At 43.0% G+C, this 20,283-nt stretch overlaps 1 protein-coding gene across 2 annotated transcripts; it reads left to right on the top strand.

Moving 5' to 3' along the window:
• The first annotated feature begins 7 nt into the window (after positions 1-7).
• On the top strand, positions 8-19,404 carry LOC129830015 (N-fatty-acyl-amino acid synthase/hydrolase PM20D1.2-like). Of its 2 annotated transcripts, XR_008755484.1 has the most exons (14): positions 8-307; positions 427-513; positions 3,990-4,225; positions 4,427-4,513; positions 6,211-6,344; positions 10,768-10,887; positions 13,841-13,916; positions 14,039-14,100; positions 14,259-14,337; positions 15,060-15,131; positions 15,619-15,784; positions 15,934-16,033; positions 16,568-16,702; positions 18,171-18,259. XR_008755484.1 is itself a non-coding variant. In XM_055892153.1 (13 exons), exons 1-13 carry the CDS (start codon positions 88-90, stop codon positions 18,298-18,300), a joined length of 1,569 nt encoding a protein of 522 aa, XP_055748128.1. In that variant the 5' UTR covers positions 8-87; the 3' UTR covers positions 18,301-19,404. The 2 variants fall into 2 exon arrangements, 1 of the variants encoding a protein (XP_055748128.1); XM_055892153.1 differs by lacking the exon at positions 16,568-16,702 and having other exon boundaries at positions 18,171-19,404.
• The last annotated feature ends 879 nt before the right edge of the window (positions 19,405-20,283 follow it).

Here is a 20,283-nt window from a genome sequence, read left to right as displayed (position 1 = left end):
CGATCATTCATAGATGAAATTAGCAGAACACGTCACGAGCAGCTTGCACTCTTCACAACAACACGCTGTGCACTGTCGAATTAAAAAATGACCGAACGCAGTGCAAAATTGAACATTCTCAAGTTTGTGAAAATTGTGTCGTTTAGCTTGTTATTAGTTATATTAGCCTTTTTCGTTGCAGCCACTGTAAGGACACTAACGTTTGATGTGAATGCAGGACTTCAACTTGCACACTGGGAGAAGACGAACAATATTGCGTCTGACATAAACCAGCACCAGAGAGAGGAGCTTCTAGCGAATTTCAGAGGTGAGATCCGGACTCGATCATCAAACTGAGCAGATTTGTCAATTTATGCTGTGTGAATGAATAATCGCTATAATGTGCTCACTAAATTTGCTCAACGCCGCCTGCTTTTTTGTACACAGACGCAATCCGGATTCCCACCGTGTCAACCACGGAGACACAGCTCAACACCACCGCATTGCGCGAGTTCGACGGCCTCCTGAGGAAAGGTAAGCTACCGGATACCTGCTGTTATACTTGGTTTAGGAGCAGGTACATGCTGCATACGCGGTTATATTATAACCGGTTACTGTAGGAAACATGTTTTCACTGAGTACACTAGCCCACTGAACACAAGGCCCATTAGCCCACTGAGCACAAGGCCGGAAAATGGCGATAAGGATTCGTTTCATTTTACCGTCCAAAAGGAATGCATGGCGCTGGTTGTTTTCAATAAAACGTCACAATAAGAGAGGATTCGATTTACCTGCTGGGGTGCATGTAGTCCCCCAGCTCCGCAGAAAGCATTGACAACTGCGTGCCGTTTAAGGAAATATTAAATACATGTTAACTATTTGGAATGTCATCTCCTCTTGAAGAACATAGTCAGAACTACAAATGTATGTTTACTCCATGCAAAACAATTGCGCACATTTTAGCTCTATCCGTTATATACAGCAAGTAACTGCATGTTTTTCATGACTAGTATGTAATTTGAGGTGTAGCCTCACCACATCTCTGAGTAGAATCCCACAGTGGAGGTGTCATAATACTCATAAAACCTAGTAGTCAAACAGGGAAATGGTTCCAATCATTTTTACCCCATTTTCCCATAAGGGATTTTAGAAACACTTAAAATAAGGGCTGTGTTTTGTGTAGGCTTACCTTGGCTTGAGGTTTTGATAACCATGTACATCTCTCTCTCTTATATCAATATATGTGGCTCTATTTACTCTCAGGTTCAAAAATGCTAATTGGCATCAATTTAGACATCATGTCAAAACTACAAATCTCTGCAAGTTCCTGCATGTCATCTCTAGCTGATACCTTTACTAATGGGTATTGTGTCAATTTAAAACTTTCACAAGACAGTTCACAGAATTGTCCATTTAAAGAAATGTAGCCTATTTATTTATTACTACATTTAGCTAACATTATAAAACAATCAAATGTATTTATGAAGCCATTGTTACATAAGCAGATGTCACAAAGTGCTTATAGAGAAACCCAGCCTAAAATAGACAGCAATGCAGATGTAGAAGCATGGTGGCTAGAAAAAACTCCTTAGAAAGGCAGGAACTCAAGAAACCTAGAGAGGAACCAGGCTTTGAGAGGTGGCCAGTCCTCTTCTGGCTGTGCTGGGTGGAGATTGAGAGTACATGGTCATTAAGGCCAGATTGTTCTTCAAGATGTTCAAACATTCATAGATGACCAGCAGGGTCAAATAATAATCACAGTTGTAGAGGGTGCAATAAGTCAACACCTCAGGAGTAAATGTCAGTTGGCTTTTCATAGCTGAGCATTAAGAGGTTGAGACAGCATGTGTGGTAGAGGGAGGGTGAGAGCGGGTCCAAAACAGCAGGTCTGGGACAAGGTAGCCGCAGGCAGAACAGTTGTAACTGGAGCAGCAGCATGACAGATATGTGTATGTGGACTAGGGCTGTTACGGTGACCATATTACCGTCACACCGGCGGGGACCAGTCATGAAGGCAGTCTAATTCCACGTGACCGCATAGTCACAGTAATTAGCTTCTCGAGTGGCACAGCGGTCTAAGGCACTGCATCTCAGTGCAAGAAGCGTCATTACAGACCCTAGTTCGAATCCAGGCTATATCACAACCGGCCGGGTTTGGGAGTCCCATAGGGCGGTGCACAATTGGGCCAGTGTCGTCCGGTTTGGCCGGGGTAGGCCGTCATTGTAAATAAGAATGTATTCTTAACTGACTTGCCTAGTTAAATAAAGGTTAAATTTAAAATAAATTAAAAAGCTCTGATGCTGCTGATGGTCATTAGTAGCCTACCAGGCTTGTTAACTGCCTGGTACTCAGCACTCTATTGTCCCTCTAATCACTCTGACATCAATGCAAATGTATTCGAACATCAAATCAAACATTTCATGAGAGCTCATGTTGCGCAACATTTCTATAGGCTATGCTGTTGCGTGAGAGAACGAAGAGGTTAAAAGAAGAGGTTCCCATCCAGCGTTCTATAGGCTAGGCCTACTATATATATATTTATACATTATCCTAATGTTAAGCACATTGTTTCTCCTTACAACAGGAGTATAGCATACCTGGCTGGCATGATAATGAATCACGGGAAAAGCGTCCTCTATTTGCTATTTAAGTGCATAGATGACAAGTATTTCTTCTGCTGCTGCTGTTTCGAGAGAGAACTGACCATTATCATGCACCTAAATCAAAACAAATTTCACATATTTAGTATATGCAACGATAAGATTAAATCAAGAATAGTTTGATGGGTGACAATATTAGCCTATTACTTGTGAGTGATTCCCAGCTTAAGGCAAGAAACAGCATTTGCTTTATTTTGCGACTTTCAAATCATTGTTGCCTAGCCCATAGGCCTATATCTCCTGAGGCACCAAAGCATCCCCAAACCATCACACCACCACCACGCTTGACTGTTGGTATGAGGTTCTTACTGTGGAATGCAGTGGTTGGTTTAAATCAGGCATAATAGGATGCATGTCATCTAAAGAGTTGACTCAGAAATACTCTGAACTAACTATTACTGCTTCTATGTGAGCTGGAGGCTTGCCAGCTCAGTGAAGTGCTAAAAATGCCCACTGGCCATATACTGTTAGGTGAAGTATTATGGTAGGGTGTTGGGGGTCGTGACAAACAATGGCTGCTATACCCAAATGTCAACTTTGTTACAACGTTAATGTTACAGCCCCTTAGTGAAGCCCGATAAATCCATGTATGCAACTGCACGATAATATTTTAAGGGTTCCCTGCAGGAATGCCCCACCTTGAGCATCCCATTGGTTCCTTCATAACCCCCCAGGTTAGGATAATTCGGTTAAGGTTAGGAAAAGAGTACGGTTAGCTAAAATGTAAAAATAATAACTTTTGACCTCAATTTTGACAAGCTGTCCCATCTAGACATGACCCTGGCTAAACATCAGGAAGTAGCATTAGCCACTACCATGGGGGTGAAAAATGTTGTTTCATCAAGACAGTATGCATACTTTCCAAATAAATGCTGCCTTCTCGCTTTTAAATTGAGTTCATGAGGAAATTGATGTCTTTGCAGCCTGAATGGAGAATGTACAACAACAAAAACTGTTCACGGGGGACACTAGTGTATAGCCTGCTGCATGCATTCCCTGTAGACCATAAGATGAAACGACTCAATATCGCCATCTGCTGTCCTTTTGGCTTTGAGCATATAAAGTTAGCAATTAGCATTTCGACACTGCTTTCTGATACTCAAGCAGAAATGCATCTGCGTTTACTTCAAATCCACTATTTTAAAAGCTTATTAGAAATGCCCTCACAAAAAGATTTCAGATTTGAAACTGCAGTAAATGTGCAGTAACTGCAGTCGACTGTGGTATTTTGGATGCAGTATTTGCAGAATACTGCAGTTATACTGCACTCTGAGTGCATTTTTTTTTCTCGTAAGGGTGGTATCCTGCATTTCCTAACATTTAACAGATTTTTTCCCCCCCTCTGCCAGCTTTCCCTACAGTGTTTTCTTCCCACCTGGTCCAGCATGAGGTTGTGGCCAACTACAGCCACCTGTTCTGGGTGCCAGGCTCTGACCTGGCCCTCGTCCCCTACATGCTGCTGGCCCACATAGATGTGGTGCCTGCTGAGGAGAGAGACGGATGGGAGGCCCCACCATTCTCTGCACAGGAGATAGGTGGATTCATCTACGGGAGAGGGACCATCGATAACAAGCAGTCTGTTATGGTGAGGCCGTGAGGGTTGACAGTGGGTAGATGTTTATGGAACCTGGGTGTTCCAAGAACAAGGACCAAATCTATGATATGTTTTATCTTTGAGCTAGAGGCCCAAGAGCATTGCGTAATCAACAATGCGGTTGCTGTTTTTCTCACCCAATAATACGATTTCACATTGTGAGAATTTAACCAGACAAATTTTTCACTGTAGGGAATTCTCCAGGCGCTGGAGTACCTGTTGATAAGAGGTTATTCACCGCGAAGGGGATTCTTCATTGGTCTGGGTCATGATGAGGAGGTTTGTGAAGTTGGTAGAGGTATTTACAGTTGAAGTCGGAAGTTTACGTACATTTAGGTTGTCATTAAAACTCGTTTTTCAACCCCTCCACAAATGTCTTGTTAACAAACTATAGTTTTGGCAAGTCGGTTAGGACATCTACTTTGTGCATGACACAAGTCATTTTTCCAACAATTGTTTGCAGACAGATTATTTCACTTATTTCACTGTTTCACAATTCCAGTGGGTCAGAAGTTTACATACACTAAGTTGACTGTGCCTTTTAAACAGCTTGGAAAATTCCAGAAAATGATGTCATGGCTTTAAAAGCTTCTGATAGGCTAATTTACATTATTTGAGTCAATTGGAGGTGTACCTGTGGATGTATTTCAAGGCCTACCTTCAAACTCAGTGCCTCTTTGCTTGACATCATGGGGAAATCAAAAGAAATCAGCCAAGACCTCAGAAAAAAGTCTGGTTCATCCTTGGGAGCACTTTCCAAACGCCTGAAGGTACCACGTTCATCTGTACACACAATAGTACGCAAGTATAAACACCATGGGACCACGCAGCCGTCATACCGCTCAGGAAGGAGACGCGTTCTGTCTACTTGAGATGAACGTACTTTGGTGCGAAAAGTGCAAATCAATCCCAGAACAACAGCAAAGGACCTTGAAGTGAAGATGCTGGAGGAAACGATTACAAAAGTATCTGTATCCACAGTAAAACGAGTACTATATCGACACAACCTGAAAGGCCGCTCAGCAAGGAAGAAGCCACTGCTCCAAAACCGCCATAAAAAAGCCAGACTACGGTTTGCAACTGCACATGGGGACAAAGATCGTACTTTTTGGAGAAATGCCATCTGGTCTGATGAAACAAAAATATAACTGTTTGGCCATAATGACCATTATTATGCTTGGAGGAAAAATGGGGATGCTTGCAAGCCGAAGAACACCATCCCAACCGTGAAGCACGGGGTGGCAGCATCATGTTGTGGGGGTGCTTTGCTGCAGGAGGGACTGGTGCACTTCATAAAATAGATGGCATCATGAGGGAGGAAAATTATGTAGATATATTGAAGCAACATCTCAAGACATCAGCCAGGAAGTTAAAGCTTGGTCGCAAGTGGGTCTTCCAAATGGACAATGACCCCAAGCATACTTCCAAAGTTGTGGCAAAATGGCTTAAGGACAACAATGTCAAGGTATTGGAGTGGCCATCACAAAGCCCTGACCTCAATTCCATACAAAATTTGTGGGCAGAACTGAAAAAGCGCGTGTGAGCAAGGAGGCCAACACACCTGACTCCGTTTCACCGGCTCTGTCAGGAGGAATGGGCCAAAATTCACCCAACTTATTGTGGGAAGCTTGTGGAAGGCTACCCAAAACGTTTTACCCAAGTTAAACAATTTACAGGCAGTGCTACCAAATACTGAGTGTATGTAAACTTCTGACCCACTGGGAATGTGATGAAATAAATAAAAGCTGAAATAATCATTCTCTCTGCTTTATTCTGACATTTCACATTCTTAAAATAAAGTGGTGATCCTAACTGACCTAAGTCAGGGAATATTTACTAGGATTAAATGTCAGGAATTGTGAAAACTGAGTTTAAATGTATTAGGTTAAGGTGTATGTGAACTTCCGACTTCAACTGTATTTCACTAACTAAAAAGGGACAGAAATCAAAAAAAGGATTTTGTCTGTCTACTGTAGGTGAGTGGCTTCCAGGGGGCAATGAACATAGTGAGGGTGCTGAAGAAGAAAGGGGTACAGCTGGCGTTTGTACTGGATGAGGGTCTGGCTGTGCTGGATGGAGTCATCAGTGGTCTGCAGGGGCCTGCTGCTCTGTAAGCATTCATTCACTCTTTTCTCATATTTAGTGACTTTGTAAGTGACTAACCACAGGCCCAATGTAGCCATTTTTATCTCAGTATGAACTCATTTCTGGTTAACAATTAAGTACCATTATAATAGTTTTCCATTTAAAATTGTCAAAAATCCAAATAGATTTTTTGTAAAAAATAATTTCTTAGACAGAATTTAGTTAGGACTGTGGGAGTGGTCTGAGTGAGGGGTGTAATTGGAAGGGCCTAATGGGAGGGATATGTAAGCTGAAAAAACTATCTGTTATTGGCAGAGAGGTTTGGAAATCTCTTTATTGGTCTATTAACTTATACTGCCTGGTGATGTCAACAGGCAAGCCAAAACTCCACCCTTGCAGAAACTGCTGATTACAAGGTCCTGCGTAGTAAATTGTATTTTCAACCAGAAACTATCAGAAAATTACATTAGCTTGGTTTCCATCCAATTGGCGACAGATTTTCATGCGACTATTGAAAAATGTGCGTACAACAATATACACATTTTCCCACCAGAGAAGTTTCCATCAACCGGACTTATTGTGTATAGAAGGCTATGTGTGATAACATAACTTTTGCGGTTAAATTCCCGAATAAAAACAAAAAAAGTTAAATCGCATTTTCAACTCTACTGATAGTTTTGTCACCAAAACTGTTGCGTTTATATAGCAAATGTGACCACTCTAGCCAACGGCTTGCAGATAGATTGCTGGTACGCTACCTACATGATGAGATTATTATGGATGAGAGCAAGATCATTTTTATTTGTCAAATGGAAGCCAAGCATTGATCATCATGTCACTAGAATAAGATCCTCAATATTTCTTGGAAAGGAGCATCAAGATCATCACTGCACTTTCACCACCCTGTGAAGTTCATCATAACTTCTTTCATCTGTAGCCTAATAAACTGCATGCTTTCCTGAGTCGTAGTGGAAGGAACACATAACATATCGTCTCGTGACTCCAAGTTTACTTCGATATGATGCTTATTATCGATATTTGCGTAATTTCTCGTGTAATTAATTTTACGCACACAAAAAGATCCCGCTATGTCAAACGATTAAATTGTCTGTCCACATTTATTAAATTGTACCAGCTGTTTCCATCAACCAGGTCATGATTTTTTCCCCATGCGTCACGTAGTTCATCTGCATGAAGTGGTTGGATGGAAACCTGGTTACTGATCAAAGTTTCTCACTTTTACAGTGTTAGTTTCATCAGCTGTTGTACAATATGATATTAAAACACAACTTAAATATGGTTTACGTCATAGATTGCTATCACAATATATTAAAAGTGTATATGCCTGCCAAGTGCAATCACTGGAGAATAAACTGGATGAGCTCCGTTTGAGACTATCCTACCAACGGGACATTTAAAACGGTAATATCTTATGTTTCACCGAGTCGTGGCTGAACGACGACACGGATAATATACAGTTGGCTGGATTTTCCGTTCATCGGCAGGACAGAACAGCTATCTCTGGTAAGACGAGGGGTGGTGGTGTTTGTCTATTTGTCAAAAACAGCTCATGCGCGATGTCTAATATTAAAGAAGTCTTGAGGTATTGCTCACCTGAGGTAGAGTACCTCATGATAAGCTGCAGACCACACTATCTACCAAGAGTTTTCATCTATATTTTTTGTAGCCGTCTATTTACCACAAACCGATGCTGGCACTAAGACTGCACTCAACGAGCTGTATAAAGCCACAAGCAAACAAAATGCTCATCCAGAAACGGCTCTCCTAGTGGCCATGGAACTTTAATGCAGGCAAACTTAAATCTGTTTCACCTAATTTCTACCAGCATATTACATGTGCAACCAGAGGGGTAAAAAAATTCTAGACCGCCTTTACTCCACACACAGAGATGCATACAAAGCTCTCCCTCACCCTCCATTTGGCAAATCTGACCATAATTCTATCTTCCTGATTCCTGCTTACAAGCAAAAATTCAAGCAATGACTCACTCAATACTGAAGTGGTCAGATGATGCGACTGCTACACTACAGGACTGTTTTGCTAGGATAGACTGGAATATGTTCTGAGATTCACCCAATGACATTGAGGAGTATACCACCTCAGTCACAGGCTTGCGTGCATCGACGACATCGTCCATACAGTGACCATACATACATATTCCAACCAGAAGCCATGGATTACAGGCAACATCTAGAGCTGCCGCTTTCAAGGAGCGGGACACTAATCCGGACGCTTATAAGAAATCCCTCTATGCCCTCAGATGAACCATTAAATAGGCAAAGCGTCAATACAGAACTAAGACTGAATCCTACTACACCGGCTCTGACGCTCTACTGATGGGGCCAGGCTTGCAAACTATTAGACTACAAAGGGAAAACCAGCCGCGAGCTGCCCAGTGACGCCAGCCTACCAGACGGGCTTAATGCCTTTTATGCTTGCTTCGAGGCCAGCATGAGAGCACCAGCTGTTCCGGACGACTGTGTGATCACGCTCTCCGTAGCTGATGTGAGCAAGACCTTTAAACAGGTCAACATTCACAAGGCCGCGGGGCCCGATGGATTACCAGGACGTGCACTCCGGGCATGTGCGGGCCAACTGGCAAGTGTCTTCACTGACATTTTCAACCTCTCCCTGATCAAGTCTGTAATACCTACATGTTTCAAGCAGACCACCATAGTCCCTGTGCCCAAGAAAGCAAAGGTTACCTGCCTAAATTACTCACGTCGGGCAGTCATGAAGTGCTTTGAAATGCTGGCCTTTTAAATTATTTTTATTTTTAACCTTTTTATTTAACTAGGCAAGTCAGTTAAGAACAAATTCTTATTTACAATGATGGTCTACCAGGCAACAGTGGGTTAACTGCCTTGTGCAGGCGCTGAACAACAGATTTTTACCTTGTCAGCTCAGGGATTCGATCCAGCAACCTTTCGGTTACTGGCCCAACTTTCTAACCACTAGGCTACCTGCCGCCCCATGTCATGGCTGACATCAACACCATCATCCTGGAAACCTTAGACCACTCCAATTCGCATACCGCCTGAACAGATCCACAAATGACGCAATCTGTCACACTCCACACTGCCCTTTCCCACCTGGACAAAAGGAAAACCTATGTGAGAATGCTGTTCATTGACTACAGCTCAGCGTTCAACACCATAGTGGCCACTAAGCTCATCACTAAGCTAAGGACCCTGGGATTAAAAACCTCCCTCTGCAACTGGATCCTGGACTTCCTGATGGGCCGCCCCCAGGTGGTAAGGGCAGGCAACAGCACATCTGCCACGCTGATACTCAACACGGGGGCCCCTCATGTGTGCATGCTTAGTCCACTCCTGTACTCCCCGTTCACCCACAACTGTGTGGCCAAGTATGACTCCAATACCTCATTAAGTTTGCTGACGACACAACAGTGGTAGGCCTGGTTACCGACAATGATGAGACAGCCTATAGGGAGGTCAGAGACCTGGTAGTGTGGTGCCAGGACAACAACCTCTCCCTCAACGTGAGCAAGAAAAAGGAGCTGATTGTGGACTATAGGAAAAGGAGGGCCGAACACTCCCCCATTCTCATCGACAGGGCTGTAGTGGAGCGGGTCGTGAGTTTCAAGTTCCTTGGTGTCCACATCAACAACAAGCTATCATGGTCCAAACACACCAAGACACTCATGAAGAGGGCACAACAATGACTTTTCCCCTTCAGGACTCTGAAAAGATTTGGCATAGGTCCTCAGATTCTTAAAAGGTTCTACAGCTACACCATCGAGAGCATCCTGACCAGTTGCATTAACGCCTGGTATGACAACTGCTCGGCATCTGACCGCAAGGTGCTACAGAATGTAGTGCGTACGGCCCATTCCATCATTGGGGCCAAGCTTCCTGTCATCCAGGACCTATAGAGGAAGGCCCCACAAATTCTCAGACTCCAGTCATCCAAGTCATAGACTGTTCTCTCTGCTACTGCACGGCAAGCGGTATTGGAGCGCCAAGTCTGGGTCCAAAAGGCTCCTCAACAGCTTCTACCCCCAAGCCATAGGACTGCTGAACGATTAATCAAATGGCCACCCAGACTGTTTGCATTGATTTTCCCCCCCTCCCTTTATTTTTACACTGCTGCTACTTGCTGTTTATTATCTATGCAAAGTCACTTTACCCCTACCTACATGTACAAATTGCCTTGACTAACTTGTGCCCCTACACATTGACTCGGTACCGGTACCCCCTGTATATAGCCTCGTTATTGTTACTTTGTGTTCCTTTTTCAAACGCTTGTACAGTTGAAGTCGGAAGTTTACATACACCTTAGCCAAACACATTTAAACTCCTTTTCTCACAATTCCTGACATTTAATCCTAGTAAAATGTCCCTGTCTTAGGTCAGCACGTGACAAATAATATTAGATTTTGATTTGCCTGTGTGTGTATATGTCAGGATTGGGATCAGTGAGAAGGGGCTAGCAACGGTGAAGCTGAGTGTTTCCAAGGCCCCGGGTCACTCCTCCATGCCTCCCAGTGAGAGCAGCATAGGCATCCTGGCAGGAGCAGTCAAAAGGTAAGAGGGGATTAGTGAATCTTCACAGGTAAGGCTGGGAATTGTCAGGGACCTCCAGATACATTATCACAATACTTAGGTGCTGAGGTTGGCTTGCTATTCAAAAGAAGATGAACAAGCTATAGAATGAAAAATACCACCGTTTTGGTAAAAACTACAGGACACTCGCGCTACCTAGATTTTTTTTTTTATATAATTTTTTACAAATTGTTACTTAGAGTCAAAGTATCGATTTTATAATATGATGATATATACAGTGGGGAAAAAAGTATTTAGTCAGCCACCAATTGTGCAAGTTCTCCCACTTAAAAAGATGAGAGGCCTGTACATTTCATCATAGGTACACTTCAACTATGACAGACAAAATGAGGGAAAAAAATCCAGAAAATCACATTGTAGGATTTTTAATGAATTTATTTGCAAATTAGGGTGGAAAATAAGTATTTGGTCAATAACAAAAGTTTCTCAATACTTTGTCATTGCCAACAAAGGGTATATGACAGAGGTCAAAGGTTTTCTGTAAGTCTTCAGAAGGTTTTCACACACTGTTGCTGGTATTTTGGCCCATTCCTCCAAGCAGATCTCCTCTAGAGCCGTGATGTTTTGGGGCTGTTGCTGGGTAACACGGACTTTCAACTCCCTCCAAAGATTTTCTAAGATTTTTGACTAAATACTTTTTTGACCCACTGTAACTGTATCGAATGTATTTATTTATTTATTTATACACTGCTCAAAAAAATAAAGGGAACACTTAAACAACACAATGTAACTCCAAGTCAATCACACTTCTGTGAAATCAAACTGTCCACTTAGGAAGCAACACTGATTGACAATAAATTTCACATGCTGTTGTGCAAATGGAATAGACAAAAGGTGGAAATTATAGGCAAATAGCAAGACACCCCCCAAAACAGGAGTGATTCTGCAGGTGGTGACCACAGACCACTTCTCAGTTCCTATGCTTCCTGGCTGATGTTTTGGTCACTTTTGAATGCTGGCGGTGCTCTCACTCTAGTGGTAGCATGAGACGGAGTCTACAACCCACACAAGTGGCTCAGGTAGTGCAGTTCATCCAGGATGGCACATCAATGCGAACTGTGGCAAAAAGGTTTGCTGTGTCTGTCAGCGTAGTGTCCAGAGCATGCAGGCGCTACCAGGAGACAGGCCAGTACATCAGGAGACGTGGAGGAGGCCGTAGGAGGGCAACAACCCAGCAGCAGGACCGCTACCTCCGCCTTAGTGCAAGGAGGTGCACTGCCAGAGCCCTGCAAAATGACTTCCAGCAGGCCACAAATGTGCATGTGTCTGCTCAAACGGTCAGAAACAGACTCCATGAGGGTGGTATGAGGGCCTGACGTCCACAGTTGGGGGTTGTGCTTACAGCCCAACACCGTGCAGGACGTTTGGCATTTGCCAGAGAACACCAAGATTGGCAAATTCGCCACTGGCGCCCTGTGCTCTTCACAGATGAAAGCAGGTTCACACTGAGCACATGTGACAGACGTGACAGAGTCTGGAGACGCCGTGGAGAACGTTCTGCTGCCTGCAACATCCTCCAGCATGACCGGTTTGGCGATGGGTCAGTCAAGGTGTGGGGTGGCATTTCTTTGTGGGGCCTCACAGCCCTCCATGTGCTCGCCAGAGGTAGCCTGACTGCCATTAGGTACCGAGATGAGATCCTCAGACCCCTTGTGAGACCATATGCTGACACATGCACATTTGTGGCCTGCTGGAGGTCATTTTGCAGGGCTCTGGCAGTGCACCTCCTTGCACTAAGGCGGAGGTAGCGGTCCTGCTGCTGGGTTGTTGCCCTCCTACGGCCTCCTCCACGTCTCCTGATGTACTGGCCTGTCTCCTGGTAGAGCCTGCATGCTCTGGACACTACGCTGACAGACACAGCAAACCTTTTTGCCACAGTTCGCATTGATGTGCCATCCTGGATGAACTGCACTACCTGAGCCACTTGTGTGGGTTGTAGACTCCGTCTCATGCTACCACTAGAGTGAGAGCACCGCCAGCATTCAAAAGTGACCAAAACATCAGCCAGGAAGCATAGGAACTGAGAAGTGGTCTGTGGTCACCACCTGCAGAATCACTCCTGTTTTGGGGGGTGTCTTGCTAATTGCCTATAATTTCCACCTTTTGTCTATTCCATTTGCACAACAGCATGTGAAATTTATTGTCAATCAGTGTTGCTTCCTAAGTGGACAGTTTGATTTCACAGAAGTGTGATTGACTTGGAGTTACATTGTGTTGTTTAAGTGTTCCCTTTATTTTTTTGAGCAGTATATATATATATATCCTTTTTTTTCATTACTAATCAAAGGCTAGATGGATCTACTGTGTGTAGCCATTGCTTAACAACTACAGGTACTGTGCAATCAAAGGGAATTCAATTTCCCTTGCATGGTCAGCCATGAACATACACTGAGTATACAAAACATTTAAGAACTGCTCTTTCCATGACAGATGGACCAGGCAAATCCAGGTTATAGCTTTTATCCCTTATTGATGTCAGGTTAAAGAAATATTTAAGTCCCTTTTGAACGTGTTATGGTAGTAGGTGCCAGGTGCACCAGTTTGTGTCAAGAACTGTTGGGTTTTTCACGCTCAACAATTTCCCGACTGTATCAAGAATGGTCCACCACCCAAAGGACATCCAGCCAACTTCACACAACTGTGGGAAGCATTGGAGTCAACATGGTCCAGCATCCCTATGGAACGCTTTCAACACATTGTAGAGACAATGAATTGAGGCTCTTCTGAAGGCAAAGGGGGGGTTGCAACTTAATATTAGGAAGGTGTTCCTAATGTTTGATTCATTTTACAAGGTCCAAGTTCCCTCTTAGGACCTTTTCAGGTAATAATATTAGGAAACTCATTAAAGGGAGGAACCTTTGTGAACCTAAACCCAAATTCTCTAAGTCTAAGCACACGTGATCTGTTTCGTCAGATTGGAGGAGAACCCAATGCCCAGGTTGTTTGGTGAAGGCCCTGAACGTGGGACCTTTGAACACCTGGCTCACAAGGTAATGCTGTGTTTCTAGCCTCAGACATCCTATGAGTGCTATAGAGTGTTAAAGGGAAAGTTCCATCAAATTACAACATCTATTTGTCAGTAAAAAACTTTTTATCACTTTCTTTCTCACAGTTTAGGCTCCCACTCAAATTTGTCATGTCGAATATGTGGCTGTTCTCCCCACTCCTTGGAAGGTAATTTTCCACTCTGAATTTCACTGGCTTGTTCCATCTTTGATTATTTGAATTACAAAGGTAAGAGGGGACTCTTATAAAATAAAGATACCTCATCTTGTGGGAATTTATGGTGTTGATTTAGTTATTAAACCTAATTTAACAGCTTTTATTTGCAGAGTAATGGAAAGAAGACCTGATACAAATGCTTTTGTGAGAACGACAACTGCAATCACTATGTTCAACTCAGGAGTTAAGGTACAATATCTAGTCATGATAAATGATATATTGTGCATAAAGCTGTCTGTTAAATGCCCGCACTAGTAAAAATCCACTTTTCGGAGCTGAAAGACAATGGCCAGAAACCACAAGTGTCTATCCAGATAATGAGAAGCCACATGCAAAGGAACTTATAGTTACATGTCATTTTCGGCATGCATGATCATGAGCAAAGTCATTGTAGCCTATCATTTCACTTCCCCTGTGAGAACCCTGAACACTGACTGACTTGGCTTTTCTGTGCCAAAGCCTGTCAGCAGCCTACCAAAGGTTGCATCGTTTCCATTCCAAATATAGAATAATGCATATCAGCTATCTTTCAATAGTTATCCGTATTTCCGGAGCTTCATCTTATTCTTTTCTATATCTATGGTGGATTCGCGTCCAGTGGTTTCCATCTGCGGCAAAGTTTTCCCTAAATAAAAAAATAAACCGAAACAACGGATAACATTAGCTAGCTAGATAAGGTTAGCATGCTAACTATACTGCGGTCGGTGCCCTATTAGTTGATGTTTATCAACTCCAAGTGGAAATTCCCACACCCAATTCGTGAATATGTATAAGTAGCCTTTGTCATACTTTAGTTGTGGAACCTAAATGTGTATTACATCTCTAGGACAGGAAATTACGTTGAAATAGTGGCTGCAACTTCCTCTGGGGGAGTCCTTTTAATTACATACATATGTTTTCTTTTTTCACAGGTTAACATTCTTCCTTCCCAAGCTGAGGCCTATGTGAATCTGCGGATACATTCCGCACAGTCACTACAAGAGGTGGGGATTAGTATTTACTGCAAGCTCTGTCTAAAGCCAGGTTCCTCAACTGGTGGCCCACAGACCAAATTGGCCAATGGGTGATTTTTATTTGGCACCCCAAGTTTTCTGAGGACAAAATATTTTAAATTATTGTTTTAGTCAAAAATATCTGTTTGCGGGCAATTTGCAGTCTACAAATAATTTGTAATTATGTTCTTGACCATCTGCTCAAGGAAAATTGTCCCGCGGCTGAATCTATTTGGTGATCCCTGGTCTAATGAATGGTGCTGTGACATTGCAAATCTACTGCTATCTATATGGTTCAACCACATGCTATATTAAAAACTCATGTTACTTATCTATTATATTAGCTAGAATCATATGGCCCTCTCACAAAAGTAGAACATTGAACATTTATTTAATTTAGTCATGCTCGCAACTTTGAAGTACAGTTGAAGGAAACTGTTCAGTTTTCACAATGATAGTGTATTTGTCCTCCCGTCAGGTTTTGGAGTTGATCCAGTCCACAGTGGGAGATGAGAGGGTGAAGATGGAGCTAGTGGATGGCTTTGACCCGCTGCCTGTCAGCTCCTACGATGAAACATCCTTTGGGTTCCAGATCATCAAGAAGACTGTGCTGGACCAGTTCCCACAAGTTACTGTTGCCCCTGGTAAGAAATGGGAGTACGTGGAGAGGGAATGGTATTAGTTTGGTTTGCCCACCATGGTGTTGAAAATGTTTTCTGCTTATGAAATGGGTTGTTCAGGCAATGTTTTATCATTTTTATGTCGAGACCTACTATCATATTCCAATGTGCAGGTATCTGCATCGGAAACACAGACAGCCGTCACTACACTGACCTGGCCAAGGACATCTATCGCTTTGCTCCTACATGGTTCAGACCAGGGGACGCCCAGAGGTAGGACACACACTGTAACAGAAGTACTGTGAGCCATAACACCCACAAGGAAATATTCTGTATAGAAGAGCTCTCTCCAGCTCCAATCAAATCACATTTTATTGGTCACATGCACATATTTAGCAGATGTTGTTGTGGGTGTAGCGAAATGCTTGTGTTCAAATCAAAATGTATTTAGCTCCAACAGTGCAGTGGTATCTAACAGTGCAGTAGTATCTAACAACGATTCACAACAATACACATACATCTACAAGTAAAATAATGTAATTAAGAAATATATAAATATTAGATCGAGCAATGTCGGAATGGCATTGACTAAAATACAGTAGAATAGAATACAGTGTATACATATGAGATGAGTAAAGCAGTATTTAAAGATTATTAAAGTGACTAGTGTTCCATTTATTCAAGTGGCCAGTGATTCCAAGTCTATGCATATAGGGCAGCAGCCTTTAAGGTGCAGGGTTTGCGTAACCGGGTCGAAGCCGACTAATGGCTATTTAAGTCTGTTTTTTTTTTGTCTCTCGGTCCCAGCTTTGATGCACCTGTACTGACCTCGCCTTCTGGATGATAGCGGGGTGAACCGGCTGTGGCTCGGGTGGTTGATGTCCTTGATGATCTTTTTGGCTTTCCTGTGACATCGGGTGCTGTAGGTGTCCTGGATTGCAGGTAGTTTGCCCTCTGTGATGTGTTGGGCAGACCGCACCACCATCTGGAGAGCCCTGCAGTTGTGGGTGGTGCAGTTGCCGTACCAGGCGGTGATATAGCCTGACGGGATGCTCTCAATTGTGCATCTGTAAAAGTTTTAGGGGTCAAGACATTTCTTCAGCCTCCTGTTGCGCCTTCTTCACCACACTGTCTGTTTGGGTGGACCATTTCAGTTTGTCAGTGATGTGTACACCGAGGAACTTGAAGCTTTCCACCTTCCCCACTGCGGTCCCGTCTGTGGATAGGGGCGTGCTCCCTCTGCTGTTTCCTGAAGTCCACAATCAGCTCCTTTTGTTTTGTTGAGTGAGAGGTTATTTTCCTGGCGCCACTCTCACAGGGCCCTCCCCTCCCTGTAGGCTGTCTCGGCATTGTTGGTAATCAGGCCTACTACTGTTGTTTCGTCTGCAAACTTGATGATTGAGTTGGAGACGTGCGTGGCCACGCAGTCATGGGTGAACAGGGAGTACAGGAGGGGGCCTAGCAAGCACCCTTGTTGGGGCCCCTGTGTTGAGGATCAGCATAGTAGAGGTGTTGTTTCCTACCTTCGCCACCTGGGGTGTGGCCCGTCAGGAAGTTCAGAACCCAGTTTCACAGGGCGGGTTTCAGACCCAGGGCCTTGAGCTTTATGATGAGCCTGGAGGGTACTATTTTGTTGAATGCTGAGCTATAGTCAATGAACAGCATTCTTACATAGCTATTGCTCTTCGCCAGATGGGATAGGGCAGTGCGATGGCGGTTGCATCGCCTGTGGATCTATTGGGGCGTTAAGCAAATTGAAGGTTGTTTAGGGTGTCAGGTAAGGTAGAGATGATATGATCCTTAACTAGCCTCTCAAAGCACTTCATGATGCGCAATAGTCATTTAGTTCAGTTACCTTTTACTTTCTTGGATACAGGAACAATGGTGGACATCTTGAAGCAAGTGGGGACAGCAGACTGGGATAGGGAGAGATTGAATATGTCCGTAAACACTCCAGCCAGCTGGTCTGCGCATCTTCTGAGGATGCGGCTAGGGATGCCGTCTTGCTCTGCAGCCTTGCGAGGATTAACATGCTTAAATGTCTTATTCACGTCTTCCACGGAGAAGGAGAGCCCACAGTCCTTGGTAGTGTGCCGCGTCGTTGACACTGTGTTGTCCTTAAAGCGGGCGAAGAAGGTGTTTAGTTTGTCCGGAAGCAAGGTTTTGAATGTAGTCATAAGATTGTTTGAACACAAGGCCCTGTTCTTTTGTTGATCATGAGACTAATACTCCACAGTCTTATGATCTAGCCATGTGACACAGTTGAACCATAAAATGTAAGTCAGCCCTATACACACTGTGAAAACAAGGAGTGTTAAACAATGCACTATACTGCATTCGACAAATGAGAAAGTGGCCAAACGACATTAAGTTGAGACGATATTTCTATCTTTTCCCTTTACATTTTCAGGTTCCATGGTATTAATGAGAGGATTTCTAAGAAGAACTATGAGGAACTGGTGGTCTTTTACTTCAATCTAATCCAGAACTGTGACATCAAGGACCTCCCTTCTCCCCACAGTGCTGGTCATGAGCTCTAAAGTTGTAGGGCATTATGGGTACTGGGGGCAGTGGTTGTGCTTTGGTGGTTCACTTATCCATTGCTGCAAGTGTATGCCACTCTGGCTGTGTGTACACAGGCAGCCCAATTCTAATATTTGTTTAACTAATTGGTCTTTTGATAATCAGATCTGAAAAATATCTGATGTGAAAAGTTGAGGTGATTAGTCAAAAGACCAATTAGAATCTCAGAATTGGGCTGCCTGTGTAAACGCAGCCTCTTACATTCATAATCCAGATTACACTGTGTTACATTCTGTTTACCCTGTCAGGTTTGGTCCCTCCTATATTTTGGAAGAAGCACAGTTGTCTCGTGGTGATACTATATGATAAGCAACAAACCATGTGCACATTAGCATCAATGCTATAGTTTGAATGAGACAATCGGATTGTATTATCAATGAGTACAGCAATTCAATGTTACGAAGACATCAAAAGGGGGCAAAGTCTTACGAGGAACAGAAATAATACAACAGAGATTTTGATCTGTGTTACATTTTATAAAGAAAATAACCCCCCCTGGTGACAGTATTGCAGTAGAGATATGGAGTTAGATGTTGGTATGGCCATAGAAAAGCTGTTTTTAATTGGTACAAAATCAATTTGATATGTTACTATTATTTTGTTACTGGTCATTGGCAACATGAAGCTTGAAGTAGGTGATTGATGAAGTGTATGCAACATGCATGTGTGAGAGACATTTGCTGGCAAAATTTCCTCCCTGTGGAATGGCATCTGTAAATGAATATTAAATTATAAAGATATTATGTAAAACAATTATTTTCAATGCACATTAATGGTATGAAGATTGAAATCGCAAGCTTTTAAAAGGAGATAATTTTGCATGCTATTACTTGCTGATTTCTGAGGTATGAGAGCATTTTTTAAATTTTAATTGTGAATATAAAACACAGGTTAATTGAGGTGTGATACTTAATCCTCTGTTTCAGATGATAACTGTGAAAGTATCTATTTTTCTTGAAATACTGCTGCCTAGTGTCAGAGGTACTGTGCCAATGACGCTAAAGATATCGTTGATGTGGGGGTGTAGTGAACATAATGGATAATAAACAAGATGCACTGTGGTGACGGCAATCTTTGTTTCCAGTTGGTGTGTCCAAATAATGTAGTCAGACAGTCCTTGCTATCCGGGATCCTTGGGACATCTCTACCCAACTGAAGTTCACATTCAAGATGGTTAGGGTAAGGGTTGCAGCGTTTCTGAAACTCTGTCCTCGGGGCCTCAAGGGGTGCACGTTTTGGTTTTTGCTCTAACACTACACGGCTGATCAAAGCTTGATGATTAGTTGATTATTTTAAGCAGCTGTGTAGTACTAGGGCATAAAATAAAACGTCCACCCCTTGGGGTCCCGAGGTCTGAGTTTGGGAAACCCTGGGGTAGTTTTCAGGGTAGGGATGTCCCAAGGAATCCCGGTTAGCGAACCGTGTTCAGACAGGTCTAAATCCATGCCACATTAAGTAGCCTCGCAATATTGTTTTCTTATTCACCTATTGTAGACTATATACTTACTACTAAGTAGTAGCCTACTTTACAGTTGGAATTAATGGCGTAACAAACAAACAAGGGTTTCAAACATTTCAAATGAAAGGCAAATCACAATCAGCAGCATCAACAAATATTACATACAAACATTGGACAAGTACTTTATTTTTGGCTCACTTTGAGCCAAATATTGGTGTACATATTTTGACATTAGAATCTAAACTAATGTAGGCACAGTGGTGGTGGAGTGGTCATGGGAGGAAGGGTTGGCAAATTTGTCATACACAAAATGTGTTATTGTCAAGCATGGAATGATACAATAGGCGCGTTCGAGCGGATTACTTTTGTCAAGTAATTATGGTGTTTTTGTTTGATCCACGCGAATGTAACCAAAGACATGACTGAAAAGGAACCAACTGCATGTAGGCTATACAGAGGTTAGCCTGTATACAAATGAATG

The sequence above is a fragment of the Salvelinus fontinalis genome, chromosome 31 (genome assembly GCF_029448725.1).
Source record: "Salvelinus fontinalis isolate EN_2023a chromosome 31, ASM2944872v1, whole genome shotgun sequence".
NCBI lineage: Eukaryota > Metazoa > Chordata > Actinopteri > Salmoniformes > Salmonidae > Salvelinus > Salvelinus fontinalis.
Note: the sequence above shows the minus strand (reverse complement) of the source record. Positions and strands in the feature narration are given on the sequence as shown.

Bases quoted from the DNA above. Each gene is read 5' to 3' on its own strand.
- LOC129830015 (XM_055892153.1), top strand. From the start codon at position 88: ATGACCGAACGCAGTGCAAAATTGAACATTCTCAAGTTTGTGAAAATT. The intron at 6,345-10,767 runs GTAAGCATTCAT...TGTATATGTCAG, and splicing joins CTGCAGGGGCCTGCTGCTCT to GATTGGGATCAGTGAGAAGG. The intron at 15,785-15,933 runs GTAAGAAATGGG...TCCAATGTGCAG, and splicing joins ACAAGTTACTGTTGCCCCTG to GTATCTGCATCGGAAACACA.